Below are 20,519 nucleotides of genomic sequence, written 5' to 3' on the forward strand. Positions count from 1 at the left end.
TTAGTGACTTCTGTTTCCACTGACTTCTTACATTTTTCTACATATATTCTTTGAATTTTTCAATGTCAAGAACTATGTCATTTACTTGAACAGCCATCCATTGTAGTTTGTTTTGAAAGTTCTGCATTTGTGCTTGTTTCAGTGATGTATTTGATGCACTAGTATGAATTTATGTCTGTCACTGTTACAGTGTTTGGACAATAATTGAACTCTGTGGCACTCTGTTGATTCATGGATCTTGATGAAAAAAGTCAGATGTATTTAGGGAACTGGTTTCAATGAGTATGTGGAATTTAATGCAACTTAATTGAATTTAAGGAACCATTAGCAGATATATACAATCTAGTTTTTCATTGGATGTATCGAGCGTCATAAAAATATAGACAATCATTAGTCCGTAGTCTTTAATGAAGACATTCTATATTTAAATCAATCAAATTCATGTGAATAAGGATCTTCCTTTTAAACAGGGTGAATTATTTTCAAGTTATTATTTTCACATGTTCAATAAGGGGTTGTTTGTACTTAGTTGCACATTTTCTAAGGATGAACAAATGAGGATTTTTCTGCTGCCACTGTCTACTGTCCGACTTCACTAAACTGTGCTTAAACCTGTGAGCCCTGTCACAGTGAGAAGTTTACTGTGTTATTACAGCCCAATACACCAACAGTCCAAGAATATATTTCACCTAGTTTCAGATGCACGTCAAGGGCATGTGTGTGTGTGTGTGAGTGAGAGAGAGAGAGCAAGAGAGTGAGTCAGAAAGACAGTCTAAGAGAGAGTCCACCTATAAAAAAAGTACTTTTTCTTTTATACCGAGAGTACTCAGAAAACAGTGTGATTGAAGAAATGGAAACATTTTAAGATGCTGTAGTGTCTCTGTTGATTTAAAAATTCAGCGGAGCATCTCCTGATGCTGCTTCTGCGGTGGTCATTTAAACCTGGTTCATTAGGTCAGGTCGTTGGGAAACTGAGTGAGAATCTGGGGTATTTGTGGAATGTGTAGTAGATGACGGGCTACTGACAGCAGAGCTGGATCTGAGGTAGCATGGGCACAGGGTTAATTGGTGATTGAGGGGCATTTTTCAATAGGGCCACACACACACATGCACACACGCACACACACACACACACACACACACACACACACTGCATGTACACACACTGTTTAATGTCTATGTTTAACTGGCAGGATTTTAGCCTGGCTCACCCTATGACCCATGTGTTTGAGCTTCTCAGGAGACTTAACAGTGATTTTATTCAAGCTATAGAGAAAGACCTTTTCTGGCCACCCACACACAAAGAAATGGAGACTGATTAGACTTGCTTTTCCTAACTGACCTATACACAGGCATCTGGGTCAACTTGTATAATAATTATTAACTAGAAGAAGCCTTTATTCATGTGTGCCTGTGTGTGTGTGTGTGTGTGTGTGTGTGTGTGTGTGTGGGTGGAAACAGTCAACCTCAGTAATGACAAGCTTGCGTTCAATTCCAATTGCAATACTAAACGGGTCAATTTGCATAATCACCATCATTGTCCCTCACAGACACTCTGCTGCAGGCTCACAATCACAGACCTCTAGTGCAATTTTATATAATTCAAATACCTCAATAACCTCTTTGGCCTCAGTTAATGCTCCACCTTCAATCCACCTAACCCCATTAATCACATTAAACCTTGGTACCTAGTCAATCAATGTAAAGCCTGTCTCCAGAAACCTATGAGTTCTGTTTGACCAAACACTCTCTTACTAACCACAAACTAAAAAGGTTGTGCAGTCTCTCTTCCTACAAATCCGAACCATCTCCAAAATCAAACCCATACTTTCACACCCAGACTTGGAAAAAGTAATTAACACACTAGTTTCTCTCTAGACTGGACTAGTGTAACTCCCTCCTCTCTGGAATAAGACAAAAGTCACTCTCTTGCCTCCAACTAGTTCAGAACGCGGCAACTAGGCTTCTCACTAGTCTTAAAAGGCAACATCGTATCACCCTGATCCTTGCTTGTCTCCATTAGCTCCCTGTTCGTTTTATAAGAAGATTTTACTTATCACCTTTAAAGCATGCATGGTCTGGCCCCAAGCTACATCACAGAATTGTCCACCTTCTTAGGTGCCTGCACGCAGCCTTAGATCCTCAGGTGGAGCCCTGCTGGCTGTTCCAAAGTCAAAGTTTAAAACTAAATATGAGCTTTGGAACAGCCTGCCTGAGGAGATAAGGCTTGCAGAGTCAGTGACTTCTTTTCTTAAAACCCATTTTTATAGACTTGATTTCATGTGATGTGTTTTTACTGAGTTTTTCTTTTCACCTTTTATTTTCCATTTTCCACCTCGTTCATTTGTTTTTATTGTCATATTACTGCTTTTATGTGTTCAATTTTTCATGTGACATAGTTCTAAATGTATTAATTTAAAGGAATTGTTCTCCCAAAAAGGAAAATTCACTTACCACTGTGCCGATGGAGGGGTGGGTGAAGACTTTGAGTCCACAAAACAAGAAAAAATACCCTAACCCTAACCCATAAAATGCCTCTATACTGCTCCTGTGGTGTCACCCATGTGTTCAAAAGCCTCGACATTCAAATTCGACTCGAAACATTGTCATTTACCCAATGTTTTTAGTGATCCACATGCGAACACGGCTCCAGGGGATATCAGAGGTATCCCCTGAAACTCCAAAAGGGTTTTTTGGACACCAAAAACATAAAAATCGGTTACAAATGAGAAAAACTTTCTGCTGAGGCTGCAGGTAATTGAGTCTGAAACTGAAGTCAGTTTCATTAATCCATGGAGCCAAGTTGTCTTCTGTCAACAGTCCAGGCTGCTGTGATGGTGTCAGGAACATCTCGACATTATGAGCCCTTTGTACCAACCAGTCATGGAGTATTGCTGCTGACTTTGTTTATCTTCTTACAGCCTCAGAAGAAGCCATCTTGTAATGGGTACTTCCTGCACGATAATGCTCAACGTGCAAAAGTCTCAAACTGGTTTCATGAACATGACAGTGAGTGTCACTACTTCAGTGCCCTCCTTAGTCACCAGCTGTCAATCCAGCTGAACCAGATCTGGGATCTTTTTTAAAGATCAGGGGCCATAAAGGGGACACAGTTAACATAGAGGGGCCAATTATATGTCCAGCATCCATGAACAACTCCTGATCAGTAAGAAACACAATAAAGTCATGTTTCCTTTTAGCTCTATAGCTTTGAGAAAAATCATACGTCATTGAATACAACTTGAAAATTATTCCTTGTTCAAGCACATTGTGGTCTTCAAAAAAATGTTAGAAAATAAAAGTTAAAAAGAGTTAAATTAGTAATATTTGAAGGAGACAACTTCATTTATAATAAGACCACTGACAGGACAGGAGCACTTCAGGGGCCTATTTGATTTCAACTGGGGGCAGTGCCCCCTTGCCCCCCCTGAGTTTAACTTCTTTTTAATGTGGTAGGACAGGAGATTGGCAGCATGAATGTAGCTGACAAATCTCCAGAAATTAGGTGATGCAGCCATGCTAACATGGAGCAGAAATTCAGAGCAAAGTTTCCAAATTCTTGTTGAATTTCTGCTCCAAAGAACTTAAGCTGTTTAAAGGTATCCTGATAAAATAAATAAAGTGCTTGGCGAGTGTATGTGCAGAACTAGAGAGTGTGTTTGCATCGTTTGTGTCCACAGTGCTGACACCTGGAATGTTTCCCTAATAAATAACATCTTCCTCTCTGTCCCTGCATTCCTGTCATAGCACTGTATTCAGAGGGGAGGTGCCTTAGCGTGTGTTTACCTGCGACTCTTCCTTTGTGTGTAGGTTTCATAGCCACGTGCTACACTTTAATCACACACTGGTAAACCAGCTGGTGTCAAAAAACATCTGTACAACCACTGTCTTCAGTTCAGGACACAACTCATGCGTAACCTCGCACTCACATAGGAGCTCTTTTTGTGTGCACCGGGCACATTTGTTGGCTTGTTACTGGAGACTCTCTTCATTTATAACTTTATTGCAGTTACAAAGTGCTTGACAATAAGCAAGACAACAAATAAAATGAAAGGACAGAAAAAAAATGAAAAGCCCAAATAAAATAAGGAAAAGCTTGGAAGATGGCACTGACTGTGGGAGCCGTATTTCCTCAGGTTCATTCTGAAGCCTTTGAGTCCTGACTGCAAAGTTTAGTTCTGAGTGTGGTCCCTGGAACAGAGAAGGCCTCTGCTGGAGGATCTTAAGCCACAGGTTGATATGAGATTAAAAGGTCGATAGTATAAGCAGTAGCCATGCCATGAAGTTCTTCCAAGGTAATTCACATTAACTTCAAAATTCAATCCTAAAGTAAACAAGGGCAAGTGTTACATGGCTAATACATGTGTAATATGATTGAACATCTTAGTTACAATTAAAAGTGGAGCAGCTGTGTTTTAGGCATTTTGCATCCTTAAGGCTGGAGTCCTGTGAAATGTCTTGACAATAACTCTTAAGATTACAAGTAATAACTAGGACTGCGAGCAGCACTGTGTGGTTCCAAGCACTTGCGAACTAATGCGTCTGCGGGGGAGGGCGGGCAGGGACTGGGTGAAACCCCCTCTGCGGGAAGGATAAAAGGGTCACTCACATGGTGATCAACGAAAACTCAGTTTCTATATGACTTCATCATTAATGTCTTGAGGCCCTTCTGTCAAAGTTTGACAAGGTCGCGGTCAGTGGATGAGGAGTACATTGAAGTGTAAGACGTGCAAATTACTGTGATTTTAAGTTATGATTTCTGTGTAGATGTCGTCAGGTCTGGACTGTTGTCCGGTTTGGAGTCAATCGGACCATGTATGACATGGTACCCACCCTCCCTGGTGTTACATGCCCATTATTGTTGTGTCAATACTTCAATGAAATCCCAAATATCCCACAAGCGCCCTCTCACAGTATGTGCAGAGGACATAGTGTTTACAGATACAAATTTGTTACAGATGCAGAAACAAAAACCTGAAAATGTTGACACCAGTGCACATTCTGACATTCTCCTTGCTAGTCGGGGCAGGTCAGCAATATGTCTCCTGCAGCCCACACAGGGAGTGGGATGAACACCACTGTTGTGTCTCAGATGTCACAAGGATATTTTGAATGGATTGGATGTTTTGCATGGGGGTGTGAGCGTAGATGACAGCTTTTCCTTGTAATTATCCTCACGGACACCATGCTTTTCTGCTGGGGCACAGTGCGACAGATCGGAGGAAGCCCTTAGACCGAGAGCCTCTGTGGACGGCCAACAGTTTAGCAGCAACATTCCATGCATGTGTGTTCTATTTCAAAACACAACCTCAGTCACTAATTAAAACTGAGGTAAAATTATGACTGCTGATGGCTACATGTCTAGACAACATGTCAGGAGATGATGCCATAACACATCTGGAAGTTCCTTTTGCCTTTCAAACTCTTTATGAATTGATAACTCCAGTGCATGCCAGGGCGAGTGTTGCTCGAAAGATAAGAGCTTAAAATTAATTGCAGCTTTAAAACAAAAACAAATTTGTGGTCAAAACCACATGAATATGGTGGGAACCTGCTGTTTGTTGGGACCTGTCATTTGTGTGACAGCCTTGGTGACTCATGTTGAGTCGCACTATGAAAATGAATTTGGTTGTGCCAAGATTTTGTACTTTAGTTTCTAAGAAATCAGAAATGTGTTGCTTTGATTGTTATAAGGGTATGCACTTTATTCTACTGACTTTTCATCAACTCTTGTATTTTCCTAGTCTAGTGGCTAAATGAAAAGCAAACTGAAGTGCAGAAGCTGTGGCAGCGGGACACAGGAAATAATTGCACGGTCACACATGTGCAAATGCATCACAGTTCACCAAAGCTGAACTTCACACAAAGCCACTCTGTGATTTGCCTCGCAACAGGAAGCCAATTTTGGATTAACCCTTTCACTTGCACTGTTTGGAAGTGAATAGGGGAAAAAGGTTCCTATGAAACATTTGCGTGTCAAATACTTTGAAAAATGATATAATGTTGAGATAAAAAGACACAACTGATGTTTTTACTTTTCCTTTTACTAATCCTGTATATTCTTCACAGTACCCTTAATTTAAGACCCTTCTCGTGATCAGTGCAGTAATATTTCTGTGCATGCATCCAGTGGTGCAGGTTACTTGACCAGTGAGTGAACCCATTGTGCAATGTCATACCTGTATAGTGAGTTCAGCTGAAACCCACTCACAGTCGGTCTGTCTGTCAAAGGGCTGTTTGAGGAGGGGGGTACACCAGTGATGCTTTACTGAAGACAAACGTGGGCAGGTTTATACTTCTGCTTACCCTAAAAGTTGTTTGCTATGGAAATGCATTCTTTGGTTCACCATAATAAGATACAGCACATTCCTTCATGCTGTTCTTCTCCGTGCACAGTCTTGTATCTGTATTACATCCTTGAGTTTCAGTAAGTGTGTGATGTTTGGTCAGGGTGTGATTGATCTTTATCTACAGTCCATAGGTTTGCCGTCCAACCCCTTTATGTGCAGTTGCGCAAGTTTGCACTATACATGTGCACACCTGCCTGTACAATTCTTGTATTTGTCTGTTATTCTTGTTTACTGTGTAGAGTATGTTCATACAGTCATACAATTGAATAATAGGCTGTAGAATTGTGTTACTCCTGACAGTGTAATCAGTAGAATTGCTCACAATGAATGCCAGGCTTTTCAAGAATTCGAGAAGAATCTTGTACGTGCACACCTGTGTATGTGTGTGTGTTTCTGTGTGTGTGCAGGAGGATTAGAGGAGCTGTTTTTTACTATCAGGAAACTGAGACAATCTTCTGGCTTTTGCTACAGAAGTTGTACATTATATTATTGTATTTTAATCCTCACAAACTACTCAAACTAAGTTTAGTAGTAGTAGTGCAGTAGTAGCATAATAGTAAGTGCATATATATTTTCAGTGCAGTTTTATATATTATCTATTTTATTCCAGACTGATGCTACAGACAGAGGGGTAATTTTGGCTATGTCAAGAAAGTAAAAAAACAAAAATAGATTAATTAATTAATTAAGTAAAAAAGTAAAACACATTATTTCAGTAATAATGTGTTTTACTTTTCAAGGCTCCAGATTTACCTTTTCCACTAGTAGCACTGGTGCTCCTTACTGAAAATTAGGGGCACCAGCACAAAGTTTAAGCGCACCACTTACAACAAAATCTGTTCAGCCTCCTTGACATCAACCTCTTCCAAGCTAGTTCCCTCAAGACCTTTTCCAATCAGGTCACTGTGTCCCCATGCAGGGACCCTCTGACATCAGATTAAATCCCCTTCTGTGCTGAGAATCCTGTCATATATTTTCCTGAAATAAGCTATTGTGCACTTTTACTTTTGTTACTTTAAGTACATGCTGATTATGCTGGGTATCGCCACTGATTTCCCAAATCGATTCGATTTCTATTTGATTCAATATTGATTCAGTTAGTCTCCAATACAGTGCTTCAGAGAACTAAAGCTGGAAACTGTGCAAGGAAACCCCTAACTTGGTGCATTATTGAAAATATTAATTTTTAATTAGATATATTAAATATTACGGTAGGCCTGGACAATATAGTGTCCTAGAAATGATTGTGATAAATTAAATCACTGTCTCATTTTGAAACAATTTCATACTGCTGAAAAAATAATATTAGAGCATAATCCTGCAAATACACCCTTTCAAAGAGCAATGAACTTTCAATTCTTAAGAATATTCAGTCTGACATTTGAATAACAATTAAAAACATTATAATATCTTCGATAAATAAACCACAAATAAAATAAACCACATACACAACCAATAAATAAAATGGGTCTCCTAACAAAAATTGCTCTTGAATAAACATTAGATATTTGGCACATGGTATGTGTAAGAAGCTTGTTGAACAGGATGGTTATTATTTACCAACTTATGATCATGTATTTAGTTATTAATCGATGGTGTCGGATCATGTATCTGTGTCACTTTAACACTGAGTCCTGGCTGTTCGCGTCACGTCTCGTGTTAAACTGAGCGCACACAAAATGTTGTCAATTAATTTTTCAATATGTTCAAACGCAGCCTCATAAACTCCCCAGTGAATCAAACAAACTCTCAGTAAACTCCATGTACTCCATGTATCAGGTCCTGATAACTTGTGATGAGTGTTGGTGTTCATTAGTTAAAGTGAGTGCAGGTCAACATGAATGTGGAGGCGGACGCAGGAAGCTCCAGCTCGGTACAAACCAACTGCCGCTGATCATTGCGTGTGAGTGAGGGCAGGGCCCCGGGGCCTGTATGTGTGTGTGTATGTGCGTGTATGGACTCCTCTTCGCTCCCAGTCTGAGGAGTTCAGGAACACACACAAAATGTTTTGCCCACTACTGGTATTTTACGTGAAAACCTATACAATGATGATTTTAACAAAAAACGTGCGCCTATTTATGACATTTAGTCGCACTGTCTCCAAAAACAATTGCAAAATGTGACTAAATGTTTGCAGTCTGGAGCCTTAGCTTTTAAATATGGTTTGAGTAAATTCTATGACCCTCATCCAGAGGAAAACCTTGTCTACCAGTGTAGAGCGCAGCATGGATAATCTATTACACGCGTGGCTGATCCAGTTGTCTTTGCTTACAGCTGTTGTTCAGTTAAATTCAGCATTTTACAATGATAAAACTGATAACATGCCAAGCACACAAACTATTATTCAAGCAATTACTGTGTAATATAGACTGCATATCCGTTTCCAGGTGTGTTAGTATGGACACGGATTAAAACACAAAAACGTGGTAGTATGGATGCTGCCTGACAGAGACATATATGAAAATGCGACCTAAAGCTACAATTATACAATTAGGAGGGGGTTGAAAAACAAAAGATTACAGTTAAGTTAGCTCGCACTCCAACATCTTCCGTGAAGAATCAATTACAAGCAATTATGTCTCGGTTTTATAGACACACCAGTGTTTAAGAGCCCGTCATGTGTCCCACCATTAGTCAGTCGGTTTAAAGAGGATGTTTTTGATTCCCTCTCAAACAGTCCATTTCTCTCCAATCACGCCTCAACATGTCGCTGCTCTGTCTCCTGTACAAGAGCCACATAAATCTCTCTCCACGTCTCTCATCCCCCCATCACTCTGTCTGCTGCTGTTTATGGAGCCTCAGGTTTTTCCTTGTCAGTCACATTCTCTCACTCATTTGCCTCAATTTCCCTTCATGTTGATTCAAATATCACACACTCTGACGGCTGGTTTGTGATGTGAGGGAAGGTCCATGAATGATAACTTTTTCTGTCTTATTGAACTTCCCCCTTTTCTGTGGGAAGTCTTTTCATTAGGTTTCTGTCCATCTTTCAGTTTCCCTTAAACAAATTTTAGTTCAATGATTTTCGCTCCTCCCCTCACTCTGTCTTTCTCTCTCTTTTTTGTCTCACATGTCCGTTATGAGGCCTGTTATTCAGAGGCAGTGATGCAGAGAGAGTGTTGACATGGGTGAGAGGGAGAGTTCCAGGGAAGAGAACCAGAAAATAGTTATGGTTAAAGGGATAGTTCACTGAAAAATTAAAATTCACTCATTATCTACTCACCACTATGCCGATGGAGGGGTGGGTGAAGTGTTTGCGTCCACAAAACACTTTTGGATGGTGATAATCACAAACACCAAACATATTCAAAATATAATATAAATTATTATTGAAGTTCATTTTGATAAGAACTCCTTAAATTAGTTTTATATTTGATGACCATTATATGCACTTAGCATATAATTATTAACAATGGATATTTGTTACATATGAGCTGATAGACAGTACACACTTTGATAACAACAATACTGCAACAATCTGCAGCTAATATTTCTACATTGGTCTGACTGATGCACTGGTGTTTTAAATGTGTCTGTGCCTTTCCTGTGCTCCATTTGTCTGGGTGGTGTTGATTAAATGGAATGTAGGCATGCAGCATCTGAGGCATTGTGATGAATTTATATCTGAGGTCTTATGATTCCTTTAAAAACTGAAAAAACAAAAGCATTAAGACTGAAAGCAGCACTGTACTAAAGCGTATTCTTTGTTCAAATCAGACTTTTGGTCACCAGAACCATGGACTGCTCCTGAAAAGGGGGAGAGACTTAATGACTCTAACGCCTAATTATGCAAATAAAGCACACTGATCGGTGCTGCATACAGACACTATATTTAGAGCAACTGAAGGCAGGACATTAGATTTTAATGAGACTAATGAGAATTCCTTTGATCATTTATTGTAGTATTATAAATAGTTATTGATGGTGTGTGCTCATGCACGATTAAGAAGTTCACTTGTATTCTCTCCTTTATTTTCACCCTCTGTCTCTTCCAGCTCTCAGTGTGTTTGGACAAGAGCTCCCATCAGGCCCTCATGGCTGCACGGACGGAAGCTGCTACCCTGCGACAGGAAACCTTTTGATCGGACGTGCAGTCAACCTAACTGCCACATCCACATGCGGCCTGGGCGGGCCTGAGCACTACTGCATTGTTAGCCATCTGCAGGTCAGGACCCGCACTGTTGCACATCATTTCTTTCCTTTTTTCGAGTTTTATTTGCTGTGATTCACCTTGAGTGTTGCTATAATTAAACTCTGCCTTTCTAAAAGTCTCTCCTATAGCCTTCACTCTCTAACCTCCCTGTTTCATCTCTCAGCCCTACGCCTCTCCCTACACACTGCATGGCCCCCTGCAGTCAATGCAAATGAAAAATGGCAGTGTGTTTGTTCACTCTTTCATGCAGTTGTCCATCTTCATGCCTCATTCTGCTCTCGTCTATCTTCATTTGTTCATCTGTCCATTTATTTTTAGCCCAGTTTCCATGAGTAGGCCTTCAGACACTACATAGCCAGTCAATATAAGGGCCCAGGTGTATACACACAGGTCCACCACACCTTTGTCACACGCTCACCCTCCTCGATCTCTCTATGTCCTCACACTGCATCTCTTTGTCTCTAGCTGTTTTGACCTTGATGTTCCCATTTGAGCTGTTTTAGGGACTCATCTACAAAGATTACAAATAAAGAGTGCTAAATTGCATGTGCATTATAACAGATTGCACGTTTGGTTAGTGGGTGATAATTGCATAAATGGTAACAGGTACAAACATGGTAGAGGAAGTAGTATTTAAATGATACTTTTGCGTGTTTTACTGGTTTCCGCCATGGAGCATTACAGAGAGTAGAGGGACCGCAAGCCAAGGTTACTATAGTTTTGAAATTTCATTAGTTTTTATTTAGTTTTTCAGTTTGCTTTTTTATTTCAGTTTAGTTTTAGTTCAACAAGTGATTTTGTAGTTTTAGTTTAGATTTTATTTTGAGGAATCGACTAGTTTCAGTTTAGTTTTTATTTAGTTTTAGTCTTAGTTTGAATTTTCCAGGTATTAAGAGAAAGCCTTGACTTGTAGAAGCTGAAAAAGGATGAAACAATGTGTGACACCAAATATGGTTAATCAAGTCCTTTAATTTCATTCTTTAACCATCACCTGCAGGACAGGCAGTAATCAAGGAAGAAAACGAAACAACAAAGAAGCTGAATTTATCTGCTTTTCAGTTTAGTTTTAGTTAGTTTTGCATTGTTCATTGTAGTTTTTATTTAGTTTTTGTTTTTTTTGCAATTGTAGTTTTTATTTTTATTTCAGTTAACTAAATTATTTTTTCATTGCTAATTTTAGTTTTAGTCTTAGTTTTCGTTAACTATAATAACCCTGCCACAAGCACAAAGCGAAATTTGATGCCATGGAATTGGAGGTGTTAGCGGAAGAGGCAAACCAACATTAGTATTGAGCAACAGGGGCAGTTCACTTTCTGAAAAAACCTGTTCTCTCCGTCTTCCTCCATGCCATTTCCTCCTCACCACAATAACAGCCATCTTTATGCCACGCTGTGCCAATTAGCACCTACCTTTCAAACGTATTAAATATAGAAGCAGTCACAATCACCGCACAGTCACACAGCTTGGTTTTATTTGCCCCATGCAGTCACTTCTAACCTTATCTGAGTTACCTGAAGAGAATGAGGTTCACATACAAATTGAAGAACGTTATTATGTTATTTTGATTGTTTTGTGAGTATCCATCCATCCATCCATCCATCCATCCTCCAGTGTTTATCTTTTGATGGTTGTGGGGATTGGATCTAATCCCAGTTGACATTGGGCAAGAAGCAAGGTACACCCTAGACAGGTCAACATACAGAGACATATGACAGGGACACATATAGAGACAAACAACTATTCACACGTTCACAATTTACCCCAATCTGCGTCAGGGACTGTAGGAGGAAGCTGGAGAAAAACCCATGCAGACACATGGGGTAGGTCAAAACCTTCTTGCTCTGAGGCGACAGTGCTAAGTAGTGCATTTTTTGTGAGCATCTAAGATGTATGGGGAGGGTAACAGGTGAACAGGGTTGAACATACAAATCTAGAATGGCAGTAGAGGCTCAAGGCTCAACAGTGCCCTGAAATTCAATAATGCCACACCAAATTGCAAGACCACTGCTTTATTTCATGAGAACGTTTCATGTTGAAAAATGCCCATCTTAAAATCTCATAATGTTAAAGAAGGTGAAAATAAATCCTGAATTTGCACTATTCATCAAATCAGCTCCAAGAGTTAGCAGGATGTTCCTCGGTGTATAACCCACCCTTCCACCAAGTTTCAGACAGACAGACGGACAAACAGCAATAAAAACATAGCTTTCTTTGCAGAGGTAATAAACCAGGACCCTAACACTCCCAGCATTAATCCGACCACAGATATTTTTTGAGTGCTATAGAGAGTCAGTAGCATTGTTTTACAGCCTCTGCACTGTAGTAACCTCACATGACCTGATTCCTGACATGGTGAAGCTGACCACTCTTGTATCCACACAGCACATCAGTATATCTCACAGGCATGTATCTGCCTGCACTTCCATATCCTCAGGGCAGGAATATCTTACAGTGTCAACTTTCAGGTGAACGTGAATGACATTGTCTGATTGGTGAGAGGCCCTCAACCACCGTGAGCGGGGGGGGTATGATGACAAACTGTCAGACCATAAATCAAGGTGTGGAAGATTGCAGGTATGTCAGAACCCACATAAGAGGCCCACACCAAACATTTGTGTCTCACCTTTAAAGGTTCATCAATCATTCCTAAAAGACACAGGCTCTACTAGGTAGTGTTTTGTCCCTTGTGAGATCAGTTTTTACTTCTCAGGAGAAGCAGGTCATTTAGGGAGATGCTGTCAAGCCCTGGTTCGGTCCGTAGTCCCACTGTTTGTGTGGACCTATAAATTTAGAGAGGTGAAGAAAGAGACAGAGATCGTAAAATGGGGAATGACAAAGTCAAAGTCTAAGATGAGATATGAGAAGCAGGGACATTTCAGTTCCAGAGGTAGAACTGAGGTGGAAAGGATACTGAATGAGCGAGGCAGGGCACTCTTTATTTTGTAAAGCCCCCATCTTAAGCCTGGCATACAATGTGCAATTGTCCTAAATCATGAGACTCATGTTAGAGTCAGACTGATTTTTACCTTCTTGCCTGCATTGTTGCCTGGCAGTGGATAGGAAGGTGCAAGGAGCGATCAGACGCTACTGACTACCCGTCTGACATTGAATTTCTGACTTGTCAGTAATTCTGGTTGGCTGTCCTCAGGCTCTCACTCAGTTGAAACAGAGTCACGAGTTGATCCTCCCAAAATCAGCACATTCTCTCTCACCGCGTCTACGCCAAATTTCAAAACACAACAGCAGAAAATGTAGTTAAAGGTTCAGTGTGTAAGATTTAGATGATCTATTGGCACACATTGGATGTAAAATAATCCTCATGATGTTTCCACTTGTGTGTTTCATCTAAATTGTATGAATTGTTGTTTCTTTACCCCAGAAAAGGTCCTTTATGTTTAATTCTTTATATTTACATCAAGGGTGTCCTCTCCAATTCTTCCATAAACTGTTCTTATGTCAATGCCTCTTTTTTGGATGTTTCGTCACTCACAATGACACATACTATCAAGTTAGCATATTTCTCCCTTGTTTGCATTGTTAGCAAATCTCAGATAATGTACTCATTCAGTGTGAGGTGAAATTTAACAACATTTCTTAAATCGGCTTAAGTCGTCGGAATATTTGTGCTTCAGTCCTCCATCCATCAATCTGGTGATGAGTGACTGGAGAGCCAGAGACTTCACACTAGGGAGGAGTGAAGTCGATTGCAGATTGCGCACAACTGCGCTGCTGCTCTAAGGTGCCACGAACGAAAGCACACCCACTCAGACATTTTATTTGCCAAGCTAGGAAAAATAAGTCGAATATTTAGTTTTAAAACTGAGTTGTAAAAATGATACTTTACTTTGTTATGTGAAATACAATGGAATGTTTTAACACTGCAATTGTGCCTTTTGGTGTCTTGTAAACCAATGTGGTCGAGGCACAAAAATATAATTAACTGTATTCATGCAAGAGTGGTACTCAGCACAGTTTCTCTTGTGGTTTGTAGTTATTTTGTAGCTGCACATTTTCTCTCCTGACAAAACCACAGACCCTTGGCTCTCAGTGGTGGTATATTGTAAATGGCTCTTTTCGCTTCGCTGTGTGTTTGTGTGTGTGTGTGTGTGTGTGTGTGTGTGTGTGTGTGTGTGTGTCACAGTAATGCTGCTGTGAATAATCACTGATTAGTAAGTGGAGGTGTGTTTGAGGGTGGAAAGTTTCCTGCTGGGTTTAGGGAGGGCAGGTAAAGAAGGCAAACATGCATGTAAAAATACACACACCTGATTAACATGTATAGATGTAAGTGGGCGTGTGCGTACATGTGGTCAAGCACAACCACATTCGTCCAGCACTTCCAGCACGCTTTAGTGCATTTCTTTTCAGGGTCTCTTAACAGCCATGTTGTTGTTAGCTGCTTAATCACCCCTGACAACAGCCTAATTAAGAAACGCTGCCCTGGAATCCACTGTTGTTCTGTGCCAACCTACCCTCATTTCCCTGCTCCCCTCTCTGTGGCCTCCTCTCAAAAGCACCCCCTCTTCTTAACATTTTCAGCATCTCCCTCGCTCTCTGTCCATCTCATCCTTTGTCCTTCACCCCTGCTGAAAGCCCTCTTCACTGCATACTCACGTATCTCACCTATGTCTTTCCTTTCAACAACCATCCTCTCTAACTTTTTTCTTTCACCTCGTCTACCAAGCTCCCAGGCTTGGCCTTGGTTCCCACATTGTTGTGTTGTTCCCATGCTCTTTGCCTTCACACTCATCTACTGATTTCACCATTCCACTCTTGCATATGAATTTCCCGGCTTACAAATCACTGTGGTGAACTGTGATCATGTTTGAGATTATTGCTTGTTATCTGTGTGTCTTAGTCACCCCACCATCTCACCCCAACTATCTCTGAAAACAATGAATTTTTTGCGAGTCATCATTATTGCCACGGAATGCAGTGTCCTGCCCTCAAGCCGGTGTAATAGGCTCTCCACAATAGGCAATGACCTGCGCCGCACCACTGGGCTCACAAGAATAGAGACCGGCCTGTTTTCTCCCTTTATCTTCACCCCTGCCTCTAACTCTCCCACTGTCCTTCTTACTCTCATAAGCCCACTTCTCTTTCTCCCCCTCTTTTACTCAGTGCTTTCTTTTCTCTCCCTCTGACTGCTCTTCCTTTTTAATCTTTTGACCCAGTGAAGACACAATCCAGTCCTTTCTGGCTTTTCTCCCAAAGTGCTACTGGCACTACATGCAGTGCTACTGGCACACGATGGCAATACAGTTTGACAACTGAAAGGACTAATCTTAACAGCTCTATGAAACTGTACAATACAAGACACAAGCTGCATAGACAGAATGAAATTTCAATCTAGGCTTATTGATTCATCCAGTGTTGCAACAAAATGTTGTAATTGAAAGTAGCTCACTTACAAAGCGATATTGAACATTTCTTAGAATTTCTGAATTAAATTTTTATCTTTTACTCTTCTTTAAAAGGAGTCAGACAAGTGTTTCGAGTGTAACTCCCAACACCGCTACGATCCGTACCGCCACAGAAACAGCCATCGCATTGAAAACGTGATCAACCTCATGGACAACATTGGAAGCAACACGTGGTGGCAGTCTGTCAACGGTGTGTGTGTGTGTTTCTCTCTCTGTATGTGTGTATGTTTGAGGAATTTGTTCTTCCTATAAATTAAAGATGTTATCGGTTTATTCAAGGAAAGCTGCTGAGGTGCATTGATATCATTAAAAATACTTGTTACTTACACTCTAGCTAAATCTAAATCTTAACATTGATATTTCTTAAAGGTCCAGTGTGTAAGATTTAGGTGAAAGGGAACTATTGGCAGATATTTAATGTAGAATAATTCTCATAATGTTTTCACTAGTTCGTTTCATCTAATTTTCATGAATTGTAGTTTTCTTTACCCCAGAAAAGACTCTTTATATTCAAATACTCTATATTTACATGGAGGGGGTCCTCTCTACGGAGGCGGCCATGTTTTTTACATTAGTCCAGACTGGACAAACTAAACACCTTTTGAGTTTTTATGACAATTAAAGGCTACCACAGTTTCATTTTCGCTTTTGGAAGGGGAGGGTGAGGTGAGGGGTGTTCAGCTGCAACATGCAACTTCAACACTAGATATCACAAAATTCTACACACTGTACCTTTAAGGAGAGACAGAAATGTAAAGAAAGTTGGAAGAGTTCTCTCTATAATCAGTAAAGCAGACAGTGACTATGGGAGATGAGACTTGTACATGAATTGTACATTGAAAATTGAATTGAAAAAGTTATTTCCTCCACAGGACAGGAGGACGTGAGCATCAGACTGAACCTCGAGGCCGAATTCCACTTCACACACCTTATCATGAAGTTTAAGGTAAGCGCGCATTGTTTGCATATGTGGATGCCTGCATGCATGTGTGTGTTTGCAGACCCTTGTCTAAAATCCTCCATAATGTTGCCTGGGAAAAAAATGACAACTGTTGCCAATCCCTGCCAGTCCTGCACCACCGTGCAGGTTATAGTGCAGCTTTAATGCACAGTGACAAATCACAGCACATTCTCTCGAGTTTTACTATAGCAGCAGTGCAACATATACATGGACATCCCCAAGCTCCGCTTAGTAGCCTGATACCCTGAGGTTCTGCATGAAAGCACAGGTAAATGATTGGGTTTTTTTTGTGTGCAACAAAATGAAAGTGACCATGACAGAAGCTGTTGCTTCCAGATTTAATGAAAGCAGTGAAAGAAAGGAGGTTAGTTGGTCTATCATGATATAAGTCACTGACTGATGCACACCTCTTTAAGTTAGATGTGTGTCTTTGTTATTAGTTTAGGAATCAAAAATCTTGAATTAATATTGGAACACGGTGTAAAAGCTTAACACAAAAACCCATATTTTCTGCTACTGTCTTTTCTGCTTCCACAAAAATATACATGTTATACATCGCAACAAACGAAACTTGCAACTTCTTAACAATCTCTACAAATTCTCTGACTGTTTCTCAGTCAGTCCCAAAAGGCCTTAAGTTTCTGGAGGGACAGAATTCGGAATATGTTGAAGCATGGTAGGCTGCATACTAAGTTTGTGCTGGTTATGCACACTCTGCACACCTTCATCCGACTTTTAGCAAAGCAAATATAAAACAAAAGGTCCAGATAAATCACACTCGCAGGCTGCACTCATCTTTCTCTGATAGTTCATACGTTACTGATTGATGTGATTGTTACTTAATTAGTTAGTACTAAACCATATTATTTTCTCATTGTCACTTTCCCTCCTCAGACTTTCCGACCTGCAGCTATGATCATCGAGCGCTCAGCTGATTTTGGCCGTACATGGCGCCCCTACCGATACTTTGCCTCAAATTGTACCAGAACCTTCTCTGGCATCCCATCCAATGGCCTTCGCCACATTAATGACATCATCTGCGAGGAACGCTACTCTGACATTGAGCCTTCCACTAATGGAGAGGTAAGCTGGAGGTAATGTTTGAGATGCTCTGTGTGCTCAATCCAAGCCTTCCCCATCTGTATGCTGAAGTGTCCTTGGGAAGATGCTGAACCCTGGCCTGCCCCTCGTAGAACAAAAAAGTGTTGCTAATAGATGCACTGAATGAATGTGTGTGGGAATGGGTGAATGGCAAACTGTAATGTCAACACTTTGAGTTGTCATTAGACTAGAACAACACTTTATATAAATAAAACCCATTTACCATGCTCTGGTTCTCAGCTCCAACCCCATTGGTTCCCATTGTAGGCAGGAATTGGAAAATGTTAAAGATACAATATCTTATAGCAGTGTTGTAGTACTCCCTGAATCTAATGTTTCATTTTTCTCTCAATTTCTCCACCTGATCATTTATCCTCTGTATTCAAGGTTATTTATAAAGTGTTGGATCCTGCCATTCATGTGAGAGACCCATACAGCTTGGACATTCAAGGTCAGTGAGGACTTTCAAACTCAGAATATGGAAAATGTACAGTCATTAGCAGCTCAGCATAGTGTATGTGTCAGTCCTGTGATAGGGTTATGTCAGCTGGGATGTCCAGTCCCCCTTTGGAAATGTCAAAGGAGTACCTGCTTGTGCACATCCTCTTCTTATTCCCTTCGGAGTTCTTAATCAGCCTTTACATTTATAATGGTTCATAATGTTTTCTGTTTTAACAGTGTCTGAAGTTTGCAAATGCTTTCAAGAAATTGAATCATACAACAATCAGTTTTAATTAGTCTCTTTTTCTTCTCTGCAGAACTTCTGAGAATCACCAACCTACGAATCAACTTTACCAAGCTAAACACTTTGGGAGACGACTTGCTGGACAGACGTTTTGACGTCCTGCAGAAATATTATTATGCCATCTATGAGCTGGTGGTCAGAGGGAGCTGCTTCTGTTATGGTCACGCCTCAGAGTGCGCCCCAGTGCCAGGGGTTGACGCCCGGGAAAATGGCATGGTGAGTTGTTAGACTGTTATTTTTATTATTTTTACAACCATATTATAGGGCTTTAATGATTCTCAAACCAAGACTGGAATTGCAATATAAAAGTCCACGGTTTCATGCTGCGAATAAATAAATAAAGGTATGAACTGAACTGTGGATATGCCTACATCAACATTTTCACTTATCATTTTGCTGCATTCTGTTTGGCCAGATCCACGGTCGCTGTGTATGCAAACACAATACAGAGGGCCTGAACTGTGAGCGCTGCAAAGATTTCCATCATGACCTGCCATGGAGACCAGCGGAGGCAGAGAACCCTCACTCATGCAGAGGTGGAGCACACACACATGCAACAAAACTATAGTTACTACTGACTTAACCCTTAAAATGAAACTTCCCTCATTATCTACTCACCACTATGCTGCTGGAGGGGTGGGTGATGTGACTGAGTCCACAAAACACTTTTAGAGTTTCAGCCTTAAAAGATGACTTGACTTCAAATTTTAGGAATTATAATATAGGGATATTACATAATGTGAGAACACACATAGAAAAGATGATGCAGATAAGGATATTTACAATGAAATGAAATGTTTTCAGAGGGATTTAAAAACTATTCCTTGGCTTTTTCAACTCTTACTCCAAGACACACACACACACATATATAAGCACTCACAGAAAGCCAGCAAAACATTCAGATACTGCTAACCTGCTATTGCACTGTAAGTCTCTTCTTCCTGTAGAAGCAACTCCTTCCTGAAAAGCTGTATTGAACTGTCTCCTCGACCCATTAAAGTCTACTGCTTTAAAAGTGTTAAAGACGGCGAGAGAGTTGCCATTAATGAAGCTCTTCAAAAGTTGTGGTTCCTTCTTACAGTCACAGTAATCTTAGTCATCTTTTTCTCTGCTTGTTTCTTCAGAGTGTAACTGTAACAGCCACTCAAACCAGTGTCACTTTGACATGGCGGTGTATTTGGCCACGGGTAACGCCAGCGGAGGAGTGTGCGATGACTGTCAGCACAACACCATGGGACGCAACTGTGAGATGTGCAAACCGTTCTACTATCAAGACTATATCAGAGATATCAGGGATCAACGGGTTTGTGCTGGTGAGTCATTTAACAAGGTTCTGCTGGACTGTGCACTTTAGAAGCAGTAAATGGCTCCTTAATTAACCCAGTATTGAGCATTAAAATTAGATTTCGCCCACACAGAACTCTACCAGAGGTTTGAGAAAACTTCATATTTTGAGAGAAAATGCTCTTGTCTAATGTTATTGTTCTTGTCTATGACTATTGTTATCCATTTGTGTCATTGACGAGACAGATCACTTGATTTCAAGTCAGTGAACATCTAGATCATCTTGAGACAGCTTCCAAAACAAATGAAAGACATGTCCATTTGCTATAAATGTCAGTTTAAAATGAATATGAGAGTAAATGTGATTATATTTGAAACCCATCATAATAATGTTGATACACATGAAAACTTAAATTTTTTGAAGATGTAGACAGTCAATGAAAGTGCAGGCCTGCGGTGTGTTGTGACATCACCATATGAAGGATTATATGTGGCAGCCATTTTA

The 20,519-nt window shown here is 40.4% G+C and overlaps 1 protein-coding gene across 2 annotated transcripts in view; it reads left to right on the forward strand.

Moving 5' to 3' along the window:
• Positions 1-20,519, forward strand: part of lamb2l (laminin, beta 2-like) — a 55,249-nt gene that overhangs the window by 15,658 nt on the left and 19,072 nt on the right. For both annotated transcript variants that reach the window (XM_020089346.2, XM_020089347.2), the window contains exons 3-10: positions 10,346-10,515; positions 15,978-16,113; positions 16,796-16,869; positions 17,779-17,967; positions 18,373-18,436; positions 18,744-18,946; positions 19,146-19,266; positions 19,855-20,043. In XM_020089346.2, the coding sequence (XP_019944905.2) occupies positions 10,346-10,515; positions 15,978-16,113; positions 16,796-16,869; positions 17,779-17,967; positions 18,373-18,436; positions 18,744-18,946; positions 19,146-19,266; positions 19,855-20,043 (1,146 nt within the window). The remainder of the gene's footprint in view (positions 1-10,345; positions 10,516-15,977; positions 16,114-16,795; positions 16,870-17,778; positions 17,968-18,372; positions 18,437-18,743; positions 18,947-19,145; positions 19,267-19,854; positions 20,044-20,519) is intronic.

The sequence above is a fragment of the Paralichthys olivaceus genome, chromosome 6 (assembly GCF_024713975.1).
Source record: "Paralichthys olivaceus isolate ysfri-2021 chromosome 6, ASM2471397v2, whole genome shotgun sequence".
Lineage (NCBI taxonomy): Eukaryota > Metazoa > Chordata > Actinopteri > Pleuronectiformes > Paralichthyidae > Paralichthys > Paralichthys olivaceus.